This window comes from Leptonychotes weddellii, chromosome 7, assembly GCF_054177405.1.
Source record: "Leptonychotes weddellii isolate Sample4059 chromosome 7, ASM5417740v2, whole genome shotgun sequence".
Lineage (NCBI taxonomy): Eukaryota > Metazoa > Chordata > Mammalia > Carnivora > Phocidae > Leptonychotes > Leptonychotes weddellii.
The window spans coordinates 89,999,349-90,022,263 of record NC_138375.1 but is presented as its reverse complement, the minus strand read 5'-3'; the positions used below and the strand labels follow the sequence as shown (position 1 = coordinate 90,022,263).

General features: G+C 41.7%; 1 protein-coding gene across 1 annotated transcript in view; it reads left to right on the top strand.

Moving 5' to 3' along the window:
• ANKDD1B (ankyrin repeat and death domain containing 1B) overlaps positions 1–22,915 on the top strand; it is a 49,715-nt gene that overhangs the window by 1,711 nt on the left and 25,089 nt on the right. The window contains 5 exon segments of the mRNA XM_006752542.3: positions 1,329–1,427; positions 9,045–9,143; positions 9,251–9,355; positions 19,256–19,354; positions 20,090–20,188. Coding sequence (XP_006752605.1) covers positions 1,329–1,427; positions 9,045–9,143; positions 9,251–9,355; positions 19,256–19,354; positions 20,090–20,188 — 501 coding nt within the window.

The window sequence follows — 22,915 nt, the reverse complement described above, 5'->3', positions numbered from 1 at the left end:
AGGGAGCCCAATGTTGGGCTCCATCCCAGGACCCTGAGATCACGACCTGAGCCAAAGGCAGACATTTAACCAACTGAGCCACCCAGGTGCTCCAAGACTTTCTGATATTTTAAACCGTATTCTTATGTTAAAGTAGTTAAAAAGATTTAATGCTAAATGAAGCATCATTTAGGACACAATCAGGGCATTTTAACTTATGGTCACTGTAGCAAGTTATCAACTCTCGATGAACTTTCTAATTATACTTTCTAATGACATCTCTTTTAGTCCCATTTACAGCAGTTTGTTTACATGGTTACTTGTAGAGTTCCTTAAGATCTGTGATGATAGAGATGAAAAAATATATATAAGTGGTTTTATTGAATTATCTTGGATGCTGTTTTGGCTTGACATACCAGAACACAATTCTAAATTGCAGACAATGTCAGGATAACTCATGTTTTGTCGAACTCCAGTTTATCATCGATTTAGCTACCAAGGATATCAGATATTTAATTTTTGCAATACTTTATTCGAAACAAAGGAGGAAATCCATGTGCAGGCACCTTCTTTGGAAGCAAAAACAGTGTCTAGAATATGGGAAATATGACATGTGTTTTACTTACAAGCAAAACATCTCTTCTCTGAAACAATGAACTGTCTCTGGACATCCCAGGAGCACCTTGTTGGCTTTCCTTTGAAACAACAGATAGTCATAGCTTTCTTTTTCTGTGTCTGCATCGTTCTTTTCTTTTCTTTTTTTCTTTTCTTTTGTCTTCTCTTCTCTTTCTTTCTTTCATTCTGAAGCAGTTTGTTTCAGTAAAATAAGCAGTACAAAAAATTATAGAAGGAAGACCATATACAGGGTTGAACATCTAGGAAAATTTTTGTTTTGCATTATCAATATATTCTAAGCAGAAAAAAATTGCTGTTATTAATAATTGCATATGGGAGAAAATACAACTTTTGCTTTTTATTTGTATTTATTTATTTTTAAAGATTTTATTTATTTGAGTGAGAGAGAGAAAGCACGTGCGGGAAAGGGGCAGAGGGAGAGGGAGAGGGACAAGCAGACTCCCTGCTGAGCACAGAGCCTGATGTAGGGCTTGATCCCAGGACCCTGAGATCATGATCCGAGCTGAAGTCAGATGCTTAACTGACTGAGCCATCCAGGCACCCCTACAACTTTTACTTTTTAATTGAAATCCATTACACTGTTACAATCAATCATGGGTTATGCCATGCACATATAAACATATGATAGAAAATTATGGCGGTTTAAGACACAGGAATCATAAAGAGGCTAAATAGCAATTAGATGACTGAAAACACAAATTATGTTTCCTCAGATGAACCGCACAGCCTTGCATTTTGCAGTGGGGTCAAATCACTTATCTGTGGTGGATTTCTTGCTTAATCACAAGGCAAGAGTGGATATTGCTGATAAGGTAAGGTCATCTTCATTTGGTAGAATGGATTGGAGCATAACCAGTGTATGGGGAAAATCTGGTCACTTCAGTTATCTTTTCTTCACATACACACAGAATATTTCCAAATTCAGTTTTCACTTTGGAAAGATCTCTTTAGGGTGTATTTGGTAACTAAATTGTTTACCTATTACTTGTAGGACTTAGGCTGTTGCCCATTTTCTCATATTGACCTTATGGCTAGTAATATGCATTTGTAAGAATAAGGTGGTTGCCCATAGTATAATTTGGGTCATGGAGGACAGAAGCTAACTGGCCTCAGGGACATTAAATCTTGACTTTGCTGTGTGAACTCTAATAAAGCTTATTAAGTACATACTATGTACTGGGCACCAGTCTTAGGACTTTGATATTTAGTGCCCAACCTTGTCTCCCGACCTTGTGAGAAAAGTGTTACTAAAAATACACAGTTTTCATGTGAAGAGCCTAAGACAGAGAAGTTGAATATCTTGTCCAATAATTACATCTAAGAAGGGGTGAAGGCAGGATTTGAACCTGGTTTACCTGGTTCCAGAGACCATGCTGTTAGCCCCAAGCAGTTAACTATTTGTCTGCCTTGATATCAAAACCCACCCTAAGGATTTTCTCCCTACTTTTCCCAACTTCACTTACTACTTTACCATGGTGCAAGAAAACCACTTGGGCTGGATGTACCCAATATCACGTTCATCATCTCCAGTTGCAATGAAAGATGACGGTCTTGATTTTTAGAATCCTATGGACTGTGGCTGCTGGTGCTTAGTTAACCAAATGGGCCATTGTTCCTAAAGTGTTCATAAGGTTTTCACAGAGCTATTCTATTTTCTGTCTGGATTGACTCATTGAAAGATAAAACTCAGCCCTGCTTTACTTTCATTCTTCCAGGTCCTGGGTTTAGTATGTGCTTAGTAAATCTTTGGAAGATGAGTGAATGAAGTCAGATCAAACCAGCTGGTCATATTGTTGGTTTTGTTGGTGTAAACATGGCCTAGACATGATAATGATGAAAATTTTTCTTTGTTTTACCAGGGGAGCACATCCTTCTCTGTCTATTTTATTCCTCTGAGATTGGTAGGCAAGTCAATTGATATAATAGAATCAGAATGAAGAAGTACCCCTTACTAAAAATTGGCACTGAAAGCACTCCAATTTTGTGAGGGTAATAAGTTGTATTATGGTTATTGTACTTAACATGTTGTTGGGGTCTGGAAATTGTTATTTGATTATTTTGCAATGTTAGTTAGCCTGCAAAAGATGATTTGATAATAGACCTGATTGCCAAGAGTCTATTCTCAATTTTGACATTGAAACCCTGATACAGTAACTTTTTATTTTAATTTTTAAATTGACCATACAATTTTCTTTCTTTTTGATGTACAGTTATATGAATTTTAATGTATGTGTAGATTCATGTAGTCACCAGCAAAATCAAAATACAGAACAATTGCATCACCCAGAAAATATCCTCATGCTGCATCTTTGTAGTCAAACCCTTACCCACCCTGGAAACCACCGATCTCTGCTCCATCTCCATAATTTTGCCTTTTTGAGAATGCCGTATAAATGATGTCAGGTAGCATATAACATTTTGACACTGGCTTCTTTCACTCAGCAAAATCTCTCTGAGATTCATTCATATTGTATGTATCAATAATTCCTCCCTTTTTGCTGCTGAATAGTATTTCAGTATGTAGATATGCCACAAGTTTATTTATGCACTCACCTGTTGAAGGACGTTAGAGTTGTTTCCAGTTTTTGACTATTACAATTAAGCTGCTATCCCTTTCACAAAGATGGCGCCAAAGGCTAAGAAGGAAGCCCCTGCACCTCCAAAAGGTGAATCCAAAGCAAAGAAGTTGAAGGCCAAGAAAGCAGTGCTGAAAGGCCTGCACAGTCACACACAAAAAGATGATCTGCACATCACCTACCTTCTGACGGCCCACGACACTGCATCTCCGAAGGAAGCCCAGATATCCTCGAAAGAGTGCCCCCAAGAGAAACAGGCTTGACCGCTATGTCATCATCAGGTTCCCCCTGACTACTGAGTCAGCCATGAAGAAAACAGAAGAGAACAACACACTTGTGTTCATTGTGGATGTTAAGGCCAACAAGCACCAGATCAAACAGGCTGTGAAGAAGCTCTAGGACACTGATGTGACCAAGGTCAACACCTTGATCAGGCCTGATGGAGAGAAGAAGGCATATGTTCAACTGGCTCCTGACTATGATGCTTTGGATGTTGCCAACAAAACTGGGATCATCTAAACTGACTCCAGCTGGGCGCCTGGGTGGCTCAGATGGTTAAGCGTCTGCCTTCGGCTCAGGTCATGATCTCAGGGTCCTGGGATCGAGTCCCGCATCGGGCTCCCTGCTGCTTGGGAGCCTGCTTCTCCCTCTGTCTCTAATGAATAAATAAATAAAATCTTAAAAAAAAAAAAATAAACTGAGTCCAGCTGGCTAAATCTAAGTGTAAATTTTTACACAAAGAACAACAACAACAACAACAACAAAATGAATAAAGGTGCTATCAACATTTGTGTACCAGTTTTATGTAGGCGTAAGTTTTCATTTCTCTAGTACAAAGCCCTAGGAGTGAGATTACTGGGTCATACAGTAAGCTGTATACAAGAAGCTGCCAGACTGTTTTCTGTAGTGGCTCTGCCTTGCATTCCCAGCAGCGGTGTAACAGAACTCCATTGTTCTACATCCTCATCAGCTCTCGTAGCTTTCATTTTTTCTCCTCAATGTTTGCCTTTCTAGTGGATGTGTATTGACATTTCCTTGTGATTTAAATTTGCATTTCTTTAATGGCTAATGATATCGAGCATCTTCTGTTATTTACCATTTGTATATTTCCTTTGGTGATGTGTCTATTCAAATCTTTTGAGTACTTTTTTTAATAGGGTTGTTTTCTTACTGTTCAGTTTTGAGAGTTTTTTATATATTCCAGATACAAGTCCTTTGTTAGATCTGTGATTTGCAAGTATTTTCTCACACTCTGTAGCTTATCGTTTTCACAGAGCAAAAGTTTTAAATTTTGATGAATTCCAACTTATCTGTATTTTAAATATTTTTTTTAAAAGATTTTATTTATTTATTTGACACACAGAGAGAGAGAGAGAGTACAAGCAGAGGGAATAGCAGAGGGAGAGGGAGAAGTATGACCACAGTTCCTTTAGTCTGAGAGGATTTCTCTGTCAGTTTTAGGTGCTTGCCCACTTAGTGCTGTTGCTGTCCCTTCTACCACAGGGTTCCAGCTTTGGGAGTGAGGCTTGCCTGGAGCAGGCCCAGAAGAGAATAAAGAAACAGTATTTCCCCTACTTTCTCCATCCTGTAGGACCACCCTTCTGCTCCTTAGCCCAGAAAGAGAGGGCTTCTCTTGGAGTTCTTTCTGTCTGTGCCCAGAGCACACTTCTGTGACTTACACTGCCTTGAGTTCAAGCTGGAAGATATGGAAGGAAAAAAACAAAAACCAAATCAGGAAACCCTCTTTGTTTATATTTTGAGTGTTGGTTTACTTCCCAATCTACCTGCTACCATTTACTTCTCAGAGTCCTCAAATAGCTACTCTATGCATTTTGTCTGGAGATTTTAGTCACATGTGGTGGGAGAGACAGTGTACTTACTCCATCGTACCCAAGACCATAATCCCAAATCTTTAACATACTAAAAAGTAGAAGGAATTGTACAATGAACACTTACACATCCATTGCCCAGGTTGATAGCATCTTTTCTTTTACACAGCATGTCTGAGGATCGCCATGTTTCTAATATATTAAATATACTACTGGTTTCTGTCAGAGTGTAAGCCAGTTATTCCTGAAATGATGAAGAGATGTTCTACCAACTCACTCTCTTTGAGGCTTTTCCAAACATACATTTGGAAGCTAGCATCAGCTTTTTTGTAATTTGGCGTTGTGAGATTGAAATGCTGTCAGATGGGAAATATGGTATTAATACATATATATTCCAGATGTATCTCTGTACTCCACCTTGAAAGTTTCACTCAGTTTAATATTTCTATAACTTAATTATTCACAGTGGTATTAGAACGTAACTAATAAATTGCTTTTTATAATTCAGGCAATGCTGTGTTTGGTCAAACTTTCTTTATCTGGGTCATGAGCCTTGAGTTTGACTTGGCAGATCTGTCTTCTAACACCTGTTTGTAAAGAGCCAGAAATTGAACCCCTTCACCATCAATATTTATTCATTGCCTGCTGTGGGTAAGTCTCAATGCCAACTACTGGGGATTTAACAGCATTTAAGTTCTTGTTACTCAAAGTGTCGTCCTGACACCAGAAACACTGGCATTTCCTCAGAGCTTGACATGCAGAATCCCAGAGCCTACCCCAGACCTCCTGAATCAGAATCTGTGACTTAACAAGATCCCCAGGTGATTGTGTCAGGAAGCACTGGCAGGAGATACAGTCCCTGCTCAAAGGGGTGTACAGTCTATTAAGGGAGCAAGGACCAAGACCATTGACATGATGTATCTTTCAAGGCACTGCAAGCTAAGGATCAAATGCATGGCCCAGGTGCTGAGAGCTTCAGGTTCAAAGTTGGTGGCATCCCTGAATCTTGGGAACAGGCACACTAGATAAATGGAGGCTCTTACTCCAGATGTGAATCAAGGATCCCAGATGGAGAGCAGGTGGTGCTTAGAGGATAATGACAGGCATCAGCTCTCAGAGCTTCTTATCTCTGGGAAGGTACTCCCATGCATGTGCTCCTCAGGGGAAGTTAATGACCTTCTCACTTGTGATCACACTGATGATAGGGACAGAGCGTCACCAACGGTGGGCCTTTTACACTTTACAGAGCATTCTGTACACTCTGAGTGTAATCCATGACACATGCTCACAAACTGTCCTAGGTATGTCAGTTTCATGTCACAAGACATAATTTTATGAATATTTTTGTGAGGGAATTAACATCTGTGATCAGTGATTCTTTTCCTCTGAGGAATGATGGCTCCACTTGGAATATATGGCTTCAAATATATGGAATATAGGAGTTCAAAAATAGAGCTCCTATCAAAGTGTGATTTATCTTCTATCAAAAATATTTCTGGGGGTGCCTGGGTGGCTCAGTTGTTAAGCATCTGCCTTCGGCTCAGGGCATGATCCCAGGGTCCTGGGATCGAGCCCCGCATCGGGCTCCCTGCTCCGCGGGAAGCCTGCTTCTCCCTCTTTCACTCCCCCTGCTTGTGTTCCCTCTCTTGCTGTCTCTCTCTCTCTCTGTCAAATAAATAAAATCTTTAAAAAAAATACTTCCGACCTCTTTTTTGACCATATGTGAAACTGGATTTAGTATTCCTGAATAGAGACCATTAGTTTGTAGAGAAGAGTAATTAAGGAGTAGAACTGTGTTTAGGGCACATTTCTTGAAAAACCTCAACTGGTTGTTGTACATCATTAGTCCTTGGGGAAAAGTGCAGAAATTGGTGAGCATTTTCTGCATATTGGGATTGTAAATATGTAAATAGGCTTAAATAGACTAACTCACTGGGTAGTGTGGCAGCTGAAATGTAAATTTTATAGAGTATGACATTTAAAGCAGGGTTTATCAATAATGGCCCTATGACATTTTGGTCAGATGATTTTGTTGTTGTTGTTGTGGGAGGCTGTTTGGGATTATAAGATGTTTTGCAGTATCTCTGGCTTCTACCCACTAAATGCCAATATCTCCACTCAGCCCCAGCAATCAAAAGTATCTTCTGACATCTCCAAATGTCCCCTGGGGGCAAAATTGCCCCCCTGTCCCCCATTGAGCACAACTGATTTAGAGTTACACCTCAATAATCTGGGACTTCCTTTTCACTTCTTCGTATCTGTACTTCCCCGAGAAGAAGAGAATACGTTAATGCAGTTTCTGTGGTAGCCAAAGTAAATGCCAAAAGGCAAATGAAAGTGCCCCCCACAGACCCTCCTTCCTTGTTGATTTAGTCATATTGTATACATCTAGCAAACTGGTTTCGTGGCTTACAAATAAAGTCGATTAAGAGATGCAATAAGATGTGCTGAGAAGGCTTACTTTTTGGAAGGATGGCATTTAGAAGGCATTTAGAAGGACTTCAACAGAGCAATGGATGATTTTTTGACAGAGATAAAAGGAAACAGAGAAGCAGACACAGGAACTTACAGATAAGGAACCTGAGGCTGAGTGTTAACTAGAACATAGTACTTGAAGTAGGAGAGCCAAATTGGAGGTCAGTTTCTTTTGACTCTACAGATCATGCTCATAAGGTATGCTCTATATTACTTCTCTAACTTGGGGCCTAGGATGCAAGTCCCAGCTTTCCCAGTTTAGTACCCTCCAACTCCACCTTCCTGAGATAGCCAGTGTTAACTGCTGGCTCTTTCCTTTCACACTTTTCTCCTGCTCATTCAGTCTACAAGTCTAACTGCCCACAGCGTCCCTAAGGGTCAGTAGGTCCTTACTGAGTCTCTCTCAGTCTATTCCATGCATGTGTACATGCACATGCACACCTATATAATTTTTATAGAGAGAGTATTTCAAATGATTTATATATAAGTAGGATTCTTTTTATAACCTTAGTTTTCTCTGTTTTTTCTTTTTTGTGCACCTGCTCCTTCTCCAGTAACTACATTTAACAATGCGGAGAATGTGTGTTTATTTCTGTACTTTTGCTCATGCTCATGTAATCATATCTATATTGGTATCGAGCATCCATCTACCTACGTGCCCACCTTAGACAGATATAGATACATACGTGTACACACATGAGTTTTTGTCAGTGCTTGTTTTATAAAAAATGGGATTATATTTTTTTGTGCATCTTATTTTTCACATTTAACAGCTACCTCATGGAAATCTCTGCAAGTCAGTTTTTATAGCTCTAACTCTTACTTGTAATGGCTGCTTGATGTGATATGACTGCGCCCTAATTTGCTCAGCATTCTTATATTGATGGACATTTACCCTGCTCTCATTTTTAAGGGTTACAATTAATATCCTTGTTTACATAACATTAGGTCCTAAAACTCATTTTCAGGGGATAGATTCCTAGTAGTGGGATTGCTGGTTGAATTGAAAATTTCAATAGTCTATTGCCAGATTGCTGAAACCATAATTGTTCATTTCCACTAATACCTTAAGAGAGCACCTTTTTTTGGTCCACTTTTTCAGTTGGTTTAATTGCCTTCTTTTTGTTGATTTGTAAGAGGCTTCATGTATTAGAAAAAGTAACCATTTATCTTTATTAAAATACATTTTTAAAGATCTATCATTTGTTTCTTGACTTTATCATCTTTCCTTTTATAACTTGTGGATCAAGGCGCTGTACCTTACAGTCTAGATTTTCTTCTAGTATTTTTGTGTGCTTTTGTGTGTGTATAATATGATATAGGATTTAATTTTATTTTCTTCCCTGTAGAAAATGACTTGTGCCTGTAGCACTTATTAAATGTCTTCCTTTTCCCCATAGAATTGAAGTATCACATTTGCTGTATATTAAATTTTTTCCCTATTTGTTAATTTTTAACACTTGAGTATTATCTTGGCCTTTGTTAACTGAGGTAGTGTGTTGTAGCTCATTCCAGTGACAGACGCTTTTCTTTTCTCTTCTTGGGGAAGCACGGCTTGACAGTAATTCACCTTGCAGCCTGGTCTGGAAGTCTCGAGATCATGCTCATGCTCATTAGAGCTGGAGCAGACCAGAGGGCCAAGAATCCGGTAGGTATATGGGTCACACCTGGACATAGTTCTCACTGCCCCAGTGCAGGATGGGGAAGTTCTCAGATCATTGTGTATATATGTCCCCCCACCTTGGCTCTCTTGAGGATGGAATGAATGCCCTCCACTTTGCAGCTCAGAGCAATAATGTACGCATCGTGGAGTACCTCATTCAAGATCTGCATTTGAAGGACCTGGACCAGCCTGATAAGGTGTGTTTGCTATAGTAGGAGAGGTCCTATGCATATGCCACCAAATTCCTCTTTCTTCCTACTCCTGCTAGAGCTGCCAAAGCAGCCAGCACAGACAGACCTGGCCCTGTAGCTAGCTCCTCCATCACTCTGGCAGAGGACAGAACAGATGAGAGGTGTTGGTGTTGGTGGTGGCCCAGGCATCTCATGTGGGAAGGGCAGGAAGTATTGAGCAAGCATCCAGATTCTTTTTTCCCTCTCTGTTCCCTCATCCTGGCTGATTGTGGACAGTATCTACCCTGTTTTGTATTCAGAATGTATGTTTGCATTTTACTCCATTGTGCTTGGCCTTTTGGGAGTATATTTGATCCAAGACTATGCAGTAATGGAATCATGGAATATAATGCAGTGTTACCATATTTGCGTACATTCTTTTTCTTTTCATAAGGAGATATATACTAATAACAGTCACCACTTATTGAGTATTTATTAGTGAGCTAGGTACAGAGGAAAGCTATTTACATACATTATTTCATTGAGAGGTCTAGGGCCTGGTGTATATGGATGCTTAACAAATCATTGCTGAATGAATGAATTATCCTGTTAATTCCCATAATTCCCATAATCATATACAGAAAGATTTTGCTTATTTTAAAGGTGATGAATTTGAGGTTCAGAGAAGCTAAGTACCTCGTCCAATGTCCCAAAACTGGAAAGTGAGAGCTAGGATTTGAATTCAGGTCTAGCTGACCCCAGTCACCATGCCGGCCTGCTCTCCTGTCTCCCTTCTCAGATGGGCATTCCCTATGTGCCAGGGACTGTCTTTTTCCTGGAGTATCTTCTTCTAGGCTTTTCTCTCCCCTATTCTCTCTAGGGGAGAATACCCTGTGAGACTGACCTTTTGATTTCAAATGGGACCTCCTTTTCACTGTGCCTAGAACATTATTCTCCATAAAGTCTCTCCAGAAATTAAGCAGTAATACCTCATTTCACCTCTTGTAAAGAAACTTTCACATTCTTTTCTGACCTTAGTCTTTTTTAAAAAGATTTTATTTATTTATTTGAAAGAGAGAGAGAAAAAGAGAGAGAGCACAAGCAGGGCTAGTGGCAGGCAGAAGGAGAAGCAGGCTCCCCACTGAGCAAGGAGCCTGATGTGGGGCTCCATCCCGGGACCCGGAGATCATGACCCGAGCTGAAGGCAGATGCTTAACCGACTGAGCCACTCAGGTGCCCCTGAACCTTAGTCTTAAAAACAACAACTCTTTCTTCAAATGAAGTCTATAAATTTGTTTTACTTCCTCTGAGTATGACTGAGCAACATTTACAGCTTAGAGACAGACAGACTTGGACTGTGGTCTGGGGATATATATTAGCTATGAGCTTTAAGCAAGTTTTCCAACTGCTGAAAGCCTCAGTGTGTGTAAGGGATGATTGGGGAGGGGGGCTGTTTTGGCTTCCATATAATTTTTATCAGCAATACCTCCATGGTTTCATATAGATGATTGATATTTCCTCAGTTTTATGTAAAAAAGTCTATGCCATTGAACTTCATTGTAAGCCATTCTACCATCCCTTTCCAGTCACACACTACCCCTAAGCTGTTCCTATGTAGCAATGTTGGAACAGCCACTGTTGGGATGTTTGAATGAGTTAGTGAGTATAAAGCACTTAGCCAAGAGCCTGATACATGGTAAGTGCTCACTAAATGGTAGGTATTATCACAATTATTATAGGATAAAATACCCTGATATCCTCAAATTGATAATCATAGTCAAATAGTGACACAGTGAGGAAGTTAGATCATTCTAGTTTGGATTGATGCTAAGTAGGGATGAGACCTGTGAATGAATTCCACTCAGTTCAATTTAGCAGATCTTTGTTGAGGGCCTGTTATCTAGGAGACCCATGACAGTCTTCCCTTTCAATGGGCTCTGGCTGATATCACAGGAGACAGCAGGGTGTGGGGAGGATCAGGTAAGCTGAAGGGGTTCAAGGACCAGAGCAAGTTTCTGGGAAGTCTTGGCCACATCTGCAGCTTCTGCTGGCCAGCAGCCTTCTTGGCCACCATCTCTTTAGCTGGCTCCGGGGTTGTCCTGTCCCCGCCTCTCTCCCTCCTCCCCTGTCTGTTGGGGAAAAGTGCGGAGGAGTCTTGGCAGCAGACTGTGCAGACATGTCCAGCTGAGAGATGTTAAAATTAAGATGGATTCAGAGACATATGAGGAATGAGCAAATAATGAGTCCCCTGGCTCATTTAGGGAGAGAAGAATCTCTGAGTCCAATTTTAGTTCTGTAAGAAACCTAGATGGATCAATGCAAAAGACAAAGTCTTCTCTTTTTCTTAGATCTGTGAGTAGGTCAAGGATGTTGGCAAAACCCAGTAGGATCTGGGATCAGGAGCTCAAGGTGTATTAATTCATCATTAGATTTTTCCATCTGTGTTTGCTTAAAAGTACTGTGGAACTCACTGAATACATTTGATAGAAATGACTGCTACACCTTCACAGCTGGCTCTCTTGCCTACTTTCTTCTCAGCAGAAAGTGATGGAGAGCCTGCTGACCTGACCAGCATTGGCAAAATTCTCTTTAGCCCAGAGGGAACTCCAAAAGCTAGCAAGGAAAGCCTTGTGGGGAGGAGGTCTTTATTAATAAAAGAGATTTAACTAGGCCCAGGAGAGTGTGGGTGGGGATGAGAGAGATGGAAGACACTGAAAAATATTTTGAGGTTTCTTCCAGCTCCATGGCCTCTCCAGGGGAGAGAGATTAGAGCAGCCAGGAGAAGTTATTGGTAAAGTAGTATAGATGTTTTGAATCTACATGTGAACTTCCATCTAGTGGTCAAAAATAAGTACTCAAAATGTTTGGGGTGGAGCAGGGGCAGAGAAAGGAATGGCCTTAGAGTATATGAATAGTTGTTGAATATTTATAAGAGTTTGGTGGTACCCTGTTAGGTTGGTTTCAGCTGCAGACTTATGGGAACTTCCATTGGTTTAAAGGAGTCTTCTAGGAAGCCTTTAGAGATCAAAATGCAAAGAAGCTTCCCTTTTTGGAGGGTTGGGAATAATGAGCATGAGGGGATTTGGGAAGACATACCTTCTTATATGGACCTGAAGCCAGTATTTGAGGGCTCCAGTGTGCAAGGGGGGACCTTACCCCACCCACCCTAGTTTCGTGACTGCATATTTAACACACTGCTCCTTCAGCACTTTTTTTTTTTTTAAAGATTTTATTTGACAGAGAGAGAGATACACAGGGAGAGAAAGAACACAAGCAGGGGGAGTGGGAGAGGGAGAAGCAGGCTTCCTGCTGAGCAGGGAGCCCGATGTGGGACTCGATCACAGGACCCTGGGATCATGACCTGAGCCGAAGGCAGACGCTTAACGACTGAGCCACCCAGGCGCCCAGCACTTTTTTTTTTAAAAAGAGAGAAAGAGACAGCGTGAGAGAGAGAGCACAAGCTGGGGGGGTCCGGGGCGGGGGCGGGGGCGGCAGGCAGAGTGAGAGGGAGAAGCAGACTCCCCACTGAGCAGGGAGCCCGAAGCGGGGCTCAATCACAAGACCCTGAGATCGTGACCTGAGCCAAAGGCAGACATTTAACCAACTGAGCCACCCAGGCGCCCCTCCTTCAGCACTTTTTAATTCATGGCAACTTTCTTTTTCCCTCTCAAATCTCTAATTATTAAGGAACCTGCTCGGTTTTCCCTTATGCCGGGGTTCTGTTGTGAGGGTCCCAGGGTAAGGGGAAATGTCGTGGGGGATAGACCTGCACACGGGGCACTGGGGGGCTTTGTGCTAGGTTCTCCCTGGCTTCCTCTCAGAGGCTCTCCTCCCATCATCTCTGGGGTCGCTGTGGGAAAGGATGGTCAGTTTGGACTTTGGGTGTCCATTTATAATGGCTGTTTATGAAATTTTTGCTGAATTTGTTAACCTGTCAAATTTGATAACCCTGCTAATAAACTTAAAAATGGAAAATAATTTCTAATAAACAGTTGCAACCCCTCAGACTTATTCACATGCAAACAATTTAAATACATTTAATTAAAACATGTTGGGTTAAATAGACATTGTGTTAATTAAGGAAAAAAGGTAACAGGAATTCTGGCCCCTCCTTATTTTCGTTAATTAGGGAAGGGAATTGGGATCCTGAGCTGGGAAGGCATTGTGGTTTCTCTGAAACGGGAGCTCTGACGCCAGGTTCCACTGTCCTGGCTGGAAGATCTCCCTCCTTGCAGGTAGGAGTCAGTCCCGGGGGACTGTACTGGATAGAGGCCGACTTGAACAGCATTTTAGAAGGGTTTGGTGGTTAAAAAAGGAAATAAGACATGGTAAGAAACTATGTATTTTTTTAAAAAACATGTGTTTTTAAAGTTGATGTTATTTTCTCTAATAATGTATGCTAAAATGGGAGAAAAGATTTATATCTCATTTTACTGTCACTTCATCTTTATGCTACCTTCTGATATGTTTCTAAGATATGGATTACTTTAAATGCCCTTATTTTGTGTAATTTGGCTTTCACATTTTTTTTTCTTGCTGGTAACATTTTTAAAGGGCATCCAAAGTTTAAAGTAATAACTGTTTTCTTGGTGAGGAAAAATATTTCATCAGTGATAACCTCCCATTTCTTATCAGATTAGGCTTTCTTTGGGGGTGGGTCCTCTGTCACTTTGTTTAGCCATGTGGAAATGCAAGTCTTTGTAGCAGCCAAGAGTAAGGGCATTTATTTTTTTTAAGATTTTATTTATTTATTAGAGAGGAAGAGCATGAGTGCAGGAGCAGGTGGGGGGAGAGGGAGAAGCAGGACTTGATCCCAGGACTCTGGATCATGACCTGAGCCGAAGGCAGATGCTTAACTGAGCCATCCAGGTGACCCCAAGAGTAAGGCCATTTTAAAGTTGAACAGATGAGCACTGGGTGTTATACGCAACAAATGAGTCGTTGAACACTACATCAAAAACTAATCATGTACTATATGCTGGCTAACTGAACATAATTTTTTTTTTAAAGATTTTATTTATTTATTTGACAGAGAGAGACACAGTGAGAGAGGGAACACAAGCAGGGGGCAGTGGGAGAGGGAGAAGCGGGCTTCCCGCCGAGCAGGGAGCCCGATGCGGGGCTCGATCCCAGGACCCCGGGATCATGACCTGAGCCGAAAGCAGACGCTTAACAACTGAGCCACCCAGGCGCCCCTAACTGAACATAATTAAAAAAAAATAAATAAAGTTGAACAGACCTCTGGTATTTCTAATAGTATTTGTCCCCAAACTGCTAACTATGTTATTAGTTAGACTTTTTTCTGTTATGAGTGATAAAAATCTAGTTTAGTCTAGATTAAGCAATAGAGGTAATTTATTTATTGCTAACTAAAGAGTGTGAGGATATATCTGAATGGCTTGAGGCATGGCTGGATTCAGCTCTTTTTTTCCTTCCTCTCTAACTCTCTGTTGTCTCTCTGTTGGCATTATTGATAGATACACTCTCCACATGGTGGGAAAGCTTGCTCCTAGCAGCTTCAAGATATTCTTATAGATATTCTTTTTTTTTTTAAGATTTTATTTATTTATTTATTTATTTATTTATTTATTTATTAGAGAGAGAGAGCACACATGTGTGCATGAGTGGGGGGAGGGGCAGAGGGAAAGGGAAAGACATTCAAGCAGACTCCCTACTGAGTGCTGAGTCTGACATGGGGCTTGATCTCACAACCCTGAGATCATGACCTGAGCTGAAAGCAAGAGTCAGAAGCTTAACTGACAGAGCCACCCAGGCACCCCTCTTATGGATATTCTTATGGATTTTGATTCATAAGAAAGAAAATTCCTGGGTGCCTGGGTGGCTCAGTCGGTTAAGCGGCTGCCTTCGGCTCAGGTCATGATCCCAGGGTCCTGGGATTGAGTCCCTCATTGGGCTCCCTGCTTGGCAGGGAGCCTGCTTCTCCCTCTCCCTTTGCCTGCCTCTCTGCCTACTTGTGCTCTCTATCTCTCTGTCAAATAAATAAATAAATAAATAATCTTAAAAAAAAAAGAAAGAAAATTCCTATCATCAAATGTTCATATATAAATCTCAGGAACGACTCTGGCCCTGCTTGAATCATCTGCCCAATCCTCTGAACTGATCACTGTGACCAGCATGGGTTAAGTGGTCACTTCATGGGGCAGTTAAAACCTGTCACTTGACAGCACTAAATGGATAAATGGCAGAGTATATGTGCATATAATTGGGGAAGTTCTCTAAGGGAAAATGAAGCTGCTGTTACTAGAAGAAAGAAACATAGAGACAAAGCAGCAGATGTCTACTCTAGGACACAACACCCTCATGTATTATTTATGGTCTCTGTGGGTAAAGGGCTAACAAAACCCCTTTTGCTTCTGCATGAGAATTTAAACTTTGGTTAGCTTTCTGGCTCTGTGTCACTGCAAACAAGATAAGCATTGCTTGTGATAAAAATGACCCCTAATTAGCAAATTGCATTTGGACTTGGAACTACAGATGACCTCTAAACACTAGAGGAGGATGCCGTACTTTGGGCTTCTCTGTAGGTAGTGACTCTTGTAACTACCTGGGCATGTCCCTTGTGGGGACCTGAAGCTATGCTTGAGGAGTTGTTACAGGTGATATTTGTTCCAGTGGGGCACCAGCCTTCTAAGCCAGGGTGACCCCAACACCTGCCCAGGGTGGACTTGTCACCTTGCAACTGAGCTGTCCTCTGGGGGGTAAAAGCCAACAGCTCCTGGACAGCTGTGTGGGACATGGTTTGAGGAGGGACAGCCGACATTGGCAAGCTCTGGTTTGTGTCTTACATTTTCAGAGTAGACTGGTGTCAGGTGTGGCCTGTGGTGATTCTGTGATTCTGAAATGTTTAGCGGAAGCCAAGGAGACCCTCTGGTGGGCGCTGAAGTCACTGATAATTCTTTGAGATAGGGTGGTTGGTTTAAGGAAGCCCTGCCAGCGAAAGGTGACAGAAGCTCAACTCCAGCTACTTAAAGAAAAAGAGGGGCGCCTGGGTGGCTCAGTCGTTAAGCAGCTGCTTTCGGCTCAGGTCATGATCCCCGAGTCCTGGGATCGAGCCCCGCATCGGGCTCCCTGCTCCGCGGGAAGCCTGCTTCTCCCTCTCCCGCTCCCCCTGCCTGTGTTCCTGCTCTCACTATCTCTCCCTCTCTCTCTGTCAAATAAATAAATCTATCTTAAAAAAAAAAAAAGGAATTGATTGACTCACTCAAACACTTCATGCACAGGTAACTTCAGGTATGTCTGAATCCAGCAGCGCCCAGGATATCAGCAGGGCTCTTGTCTCGTTTTGCATTTTTCATCTGCGCTTGCCACTGTGCTGGCTTCATTCTTAGGTGGGTTCTTCTTGTCAGGTGACAAAGAGGGCTGATGACGGCTTAGCCGATGACTCTAGATACAAACAGAATGTGCCAGAAAAATATCCCATAGTTGACTCTGATTGGCGTAGCTTGGCATGTGACCATCCCTGAGCCAAACAATGTGACCAAGGGATAGATTGTGGAAGAAGCAGGAGCCTGTGATTAACAGTTCTGTAAAAACAGGGCACAGGCTCCCAGTGGAAAATGTCACCACCAGTGCTCTTGTCTCCCGTTCCAGTGCATTAGCGAATTTAAAAGGCCTTCTTCCACCATTTCTTGTCACTTGCCTCCCCACCCACAAACACACACTCATACTGTTATGTACCCCCACATATCACCAGCTCTCCCTTACTGCATTTCATTATAATTACTTGCTCATGTGTCCATCTTCCCTGTTGGACTCAGAGCTTCTTGTTGCTGAGCACAACATCTGGCATATTCACGGATGCTCAATAATTGTGGAACAAATAAGTAAATAATTTATAAGGGTGTGTGACTAAATGTTTTCATGTAGTATATAATCATGTCTCTCACACATCCTTTTTTGTGATTTTTTTTTTTATATATAAACCTTTATCCATTGTCACCGTTTGCAGATATTTGTGTAAGCCAGACACAATAATTTTTGGTCTGTCATTTCCAAAGTGTTGTTCAGGGATCAAGACTAAATTCTGTTTTTCTTTCTTTCTTTTTTTTTTTTTTAAGATTTTATTTATTTATTTGAGAGAGAGAGAATGAGAGAGAGCACGAGAGGGAAGAGGGTCAGAGGGAGAAGCAGACCCCCCGATGTGGGACTCGATCCCGGGACTCCAGGATCACGACCTGAGCCGAAGGCAGTCGCTTAACCAACTGAGCCACCCAGGCGCCCCTAAATTCTGTTTTCAATTAGGTGTCTAATAACTTGCAGAAAATCAGAAAATTGGGGGCCCAAGCAATCCGTGTCTTCTCTTTGCACTTCCTTAGTGAATTCATGAGAATGATGATGAGAGCCAAGCCTTCCAGGGTTGAAGGTTGGGGATGTAGGCCTCATTGGCAAACATGTCTGGCTCAAGAATAATGAATTAGGAAAATTTTTTTTACTACTTTGTTACTCCAGCTTCCATAAATGCGTGAATACAGAGTTCCATAGGGCTGATCCTTGTAGACATTTTTTTTTTTGCCATTATTATTTCAGCATTTTCCTTCCTTATCCTTCTTTTTTTTCCCAGTTAATGGGGAATCATGTGCTGTTTGTCTCAAGTTAACAGTCTCCATGATCTTTTCATTACCCTGCATTAGCAGATCAGATAATAAATCTCAGATTTAGGAACCTTCTTATAGAGAGGCTTGTATCTTGTTTTCCACGTTTCAAACATCTTGCTAAGCTTTTGGTTAATAACACACCAAGCCAATTTGTGAGTGTTTTCTTTAATTGAAGAAAATACTTCTGCCTCCATCTTTCCACCACAACTTCCTTTTTCTTCTTTTAAATATCTGGAGTTAGAGGGGCGCCTTGTGGCTCATTTGGTTAAATGTCTGACTCTTGGTTTTGGCTCAGGTCATGATGTCAGGGTTGTGAGACAGCCCCACATTGAGCCCTGCCTTGAGCCTTGAGTAGGGCTCCATGCTCAGCACAGAGTCTGCTTGAGTTTGTCTCTCCCTCTCCCTCCCCCTCTGCCTCTCCCCCTGCTTGGGTGTGTGCGAGCACTTTCTCGCTCAGATTAAATAAATAACATCTTTTAAAAAAATATCTTGAGTTTGAAAATTAAGTCTTCTGTGGGTCTTTCACTTTCTTGATGACATTTTGGCTATTGCAAATGGAGTAGTGTGAAAAATTTAAGAAATTACCACAGTCAGAAAATTCTACATTTGAACTTTTCTCCCCAACAAATCATACCTAAACATCCTTCTTAAGCTATGTACTCTGGATGTTGCCTAATTTTTCCATTCCAGTTCATATAGACCTGTTCTCAAGAGTATTCCTGTTGATTTTTGGTGAACGTTAGAGATAAATACATGAGCAAGCAAGGAAGGCCTAAAAAGAAGCAGTAGATAAAATTCCATGTCTGATTGAGCCATCTAAATGTTAAGTCCTGGAGAATTTCTGCTTCAAACATTTTTATCAGTAAAGCAAGGCTTGATGTGTGATGTGCAGGTACCTGAGACAGGATCTGACACCTAATAGCTTCTCAATAAATAGTTGAGTGATAGAACTATTCAATAAACATTTTGGAAAGTTGGTAGAAATCCTACATTTGAAAATGAATCTTGTTGTCTGGCTGTGAGTTGGCACTTCCCCAGGTGCTTGGGAGGAACACTTCTGAACAGTACTTTTCTGCCCCCATAAAAATGATTCTGTGCTGATGGGGAGTTCCCACAGTTTTGGGCAGCAACTCAGAACTGGATCTGGTTGGGACTTACAGAGATTGTTATCGCCTGGGAAGGGCCTACACGCCATGACCAGAAGCACCGTCTTGGTCTCCTTGTAACCATCAAACTGCTGTCCATCTTGTCAGTTGTCTTGCTTGTCCAATAAATGTGTAATCAACACTGGAGTTTTGTGATTGATTTTCAGAAAGGAATAAGACCATTTCTTTGGGCAGCAGAGAGGGGCCACACTGAAATGATAGAAAAACTTATCTTCCTTAATCTACACACTTCAGAAAAGGACAAGGTGAGTTGGACTCTTATTTCTTTGCTGAGAACAAGAGAAAGGGGAGTGACACCTGGTATATAGATTTGGTGATGTCATTTTGGTCAGGAATGTTCAATTGTTACTACAGTCAGAGTATGGAATATCCAGATAAAATGAACCTACTTTTGCAGTGGAACATCCAGATTGCTAATTTTCACTCCATAAATGTTTGTGAAGTCAATAGACTACATGGATTTTTCCGCTGTTAACTCCAGTTTCCTCTTTTCCTCCCCTGAGGTCTGCTGGAGACTGGGGAGGGAAACCCTAATGGGCACCCATATCTTTCTGCACATCTTTGATTATTTGCTTAAGAGGAATTCATACATACACATGGAATTGTGCATCCAAAAGTTTTGCACATTAAATCATTTGGTATACATTGCTAAACTATCTCCCAGAAATCTTTCACCAGTTTACCTTCACATAGGTCATATGGGATTGCTTCTAAATTGTTTCACTTTTTGTTAGCAAATTAGCAGCAAAGGTAGAACAAGAAGCATGGATGGTGTTTCCCTTCTGGTTCAAATAACTATGTCTTTTCATTTGAAACTTTAAAAAATTGTAAATTTCACTTGAAACTATGGATAATGTGGCCCACACTCTGGACTACAGCTTTAATCAAAATGAAACCTCTCAGAAGCCCCATTTCAGCCCTGTTGGAGGGGCATGTTGCTCAGTGCAGCGGACTCTATCATGAGTTTGTCTCTGTTGCAGGAGGGGAATGCTGCTCTGCATCTTGCAGCAAAGCATGGTCACAGTCCTGCGGTCCAGGTGCTGCTAACCCAATGGCAAGAAATAAATGAGATCAATGAGGTATGTGAAGTTGCTCATTATAGGTAAGCACAAGACTCACAAGTGGAAGGGTGGGAGGAATGGCTTTCATGGGAGGAAAACAAAGATGTTAGTGCTACAGAGTGTAAAATGTCATGCTAAAAAATCCATTCTTTTTTCTTTAAAGTATCCCAGCAAGTAATTTGTTAACCCATTCATTTATTCACCCATTCTCTTAAAAATATTTAATATGTAATTTATGCTAGGTAGAGTATGTATTCTTATTCTAGAAGCCTACAGGCCAAGAAGGGCATGAAAAAAGGTGGGAGCTGAGAGGGCCAAGGCAGAGATTAAAAAGGGCTGTGCTCACTAGGGGGAGGGCGGCTTGGCTTTGATTTGTAGACCTTGCAGGGTTTTAAGCAGCAAAGAGAGATGGACTCCATTTTGGGTATAGGCCTGTGACTGTCACAGTGGTTTGAAGAGGCGCTTGGTGCCTGGAGAGCCTGGAGGTGGGGACACCCAGTCAGGTGATACTGGAAATTGCTAAATCAAGAGCTATGGAGAAAACCTGCCACCAGGACACTCACAGGGAGCAAATAGGATGAAGGAATAGGAGGAGGCAGAGGCCATAGGATTTGTGACTAGGGTTAGAGAGAGGGAAGAATTTTTGATGCCCAATTCGCCGGTTTGGACTATTGGGAAGGGGGAGTGCCTGCCCCTGAGCAGAGATTGAGATCAGTAATAAGGATTTTGGAGGACTTTACTCTGAGGCACCTGCAGGGTGCAGGTACGTTCAGGTGGGAGCAGTGGGCAGACAGAAACTCTCTGGGGTTCAGTGGACTTTAGGGGGATGGAAACTGGGCACAGGCTTAGGTGGAGGAGCTGTGGCTGTGGAGGCAGATTTGCGAGTCATCTGCTCTTGATAGTCACTTTTAACCTTTGGGTCAATGAATTCTACACGGGCTCTTTGGAAAGAGCTCCTGGTACCTCTCTGAGCTATACTGTAAGAAGATAATCATTTAATTTAAGGCACCAGTGATTGTAAGGTATATCATTATTTTATATGACACTAAGAAAAAATAATGCTGCCGCTTAAACCATGACACATACAAGCTTTTTTTGTCCCTTAGAATAGTTTATACTTCTTGAAAGAGTTTTTTTAGAATTTTATCTTAGATTTTTTATTAGACACATTTAAGGAACAAATAAGCAAGATAAGTTGGTTCCCGAACTTCACACTGATCTTGATTCTTCTAAATCACTTTCTTACTCAGAGTCTCGAAGTCTTTGCTTTTCCAAACAAAATACTGTCCTTTTTGCCTTCAGAGGTGCTTGCGATGCAACATTTCTTTAAAGGGTACCCCACTAGGGTTACTGAGATTTTCTTCTAAGCTGACACCCATTCTGATTTAATGCACACTACGAGCAGTATAACAATATCACATCTACTATCTGGTTGCCTGAGATTGGGAGATGCATCCTGATCCCAGATACGTTAAAATAGGGTGGTACTTAGAATTGGTGGCTTATGACCATAAAAGTAGCAACTGTGGGCAACATAATGCAAATGGAAGGGTGTGAAAGTGAGCCTCCGTGATGCCTGGGCCAAGTCGGTGTTCCCTCTGGACCAGAGAAGCCCACCAGGCTAGTCCCTTGCATCCCTGGACTTGCGCACCCAGAGATTAAAAGCAGGGCTCTGACTGTGTGGGTCAGGTCTTGGCTCCATCAGTCTTCTAGGTAGGTGATCTTGGGCTTAGTCCTTAGCCCCTCTTAGCCTCAGTTTCCTCTTCTGTCAAATAGCCCCCTAAGGCCATAGTGAGGTTTAAATGGGAAGGCGATGGCACACACACCAGGAATAGCGCCTGGCACATGGTAAGTGTGCAACAGTTGGCATCTGTTATCACTGGTGTGGTCTGGGTGCAGTGTATGAGTTCGTACCCGTGGTATACACTGCCATTATCCTTATTTTATTCTCTTCAAGTTTCTGGGGGGGAGTTAAGCCAAGCTTTCACTTGAGGATCACGGACAAAAATAGAGCCTTCATTTGTTTACTTTTGTGTGTGTTCAGTCTTTTCTGACTGTCTGGCATAATGATGATCAGGTTTAACTGGTTTAACTTATTTAAAGAAGATCCTGGGAATTTGATCCTCTTGAATAAAAGTTATGAATGATGTGTGAGAAACTAAAAACAAAACAAAACAAAACATGAATCACCTAGGGTAAATCTTAGGTGTGATTGGCCTTCACAAACCAATATAGAGATCATAGCCACAGGACTTTTTTTTTTTTTTTTTAAAGATTTTATTTATTTATTTGAGAGAGAGAGAGAATGAGAGAGAACACATGAGAGGGGGGAGGGTCAGAGGGAGAAGCAGACTCCCTGCCGAGCAGGGAGCCCGATGTGGGACTCGATCCCGGGACTCCAGGATCATGACCTGAGCCGAAGGCAGTCGCTTAACCAACTGAGCCACCCAGGCGCCCAAGATTTTATTTATTTATTTAAGACAGAATGAGAGAGAGAGAGAGCATGAGAGGGGGGAGGGTCAGAGGGAGAAGCAGGCTCCCTGCCGAGCAGGGAGCCCGATGCGGGACTCGATCCAGGGACTCCAGGATCATGACCTGAGCCGAAGGCAGTCGCTTAACCAACTGAGCCACCCAGGCACCCGATTCTAGGAGAATTTTTTAAATGACACCTTCCCTCACAGTTCCTTTCTCTGAACCTATGCTATACTTACCTTGAGTAGATTTTTTTTTTTTTAAGATTTTATT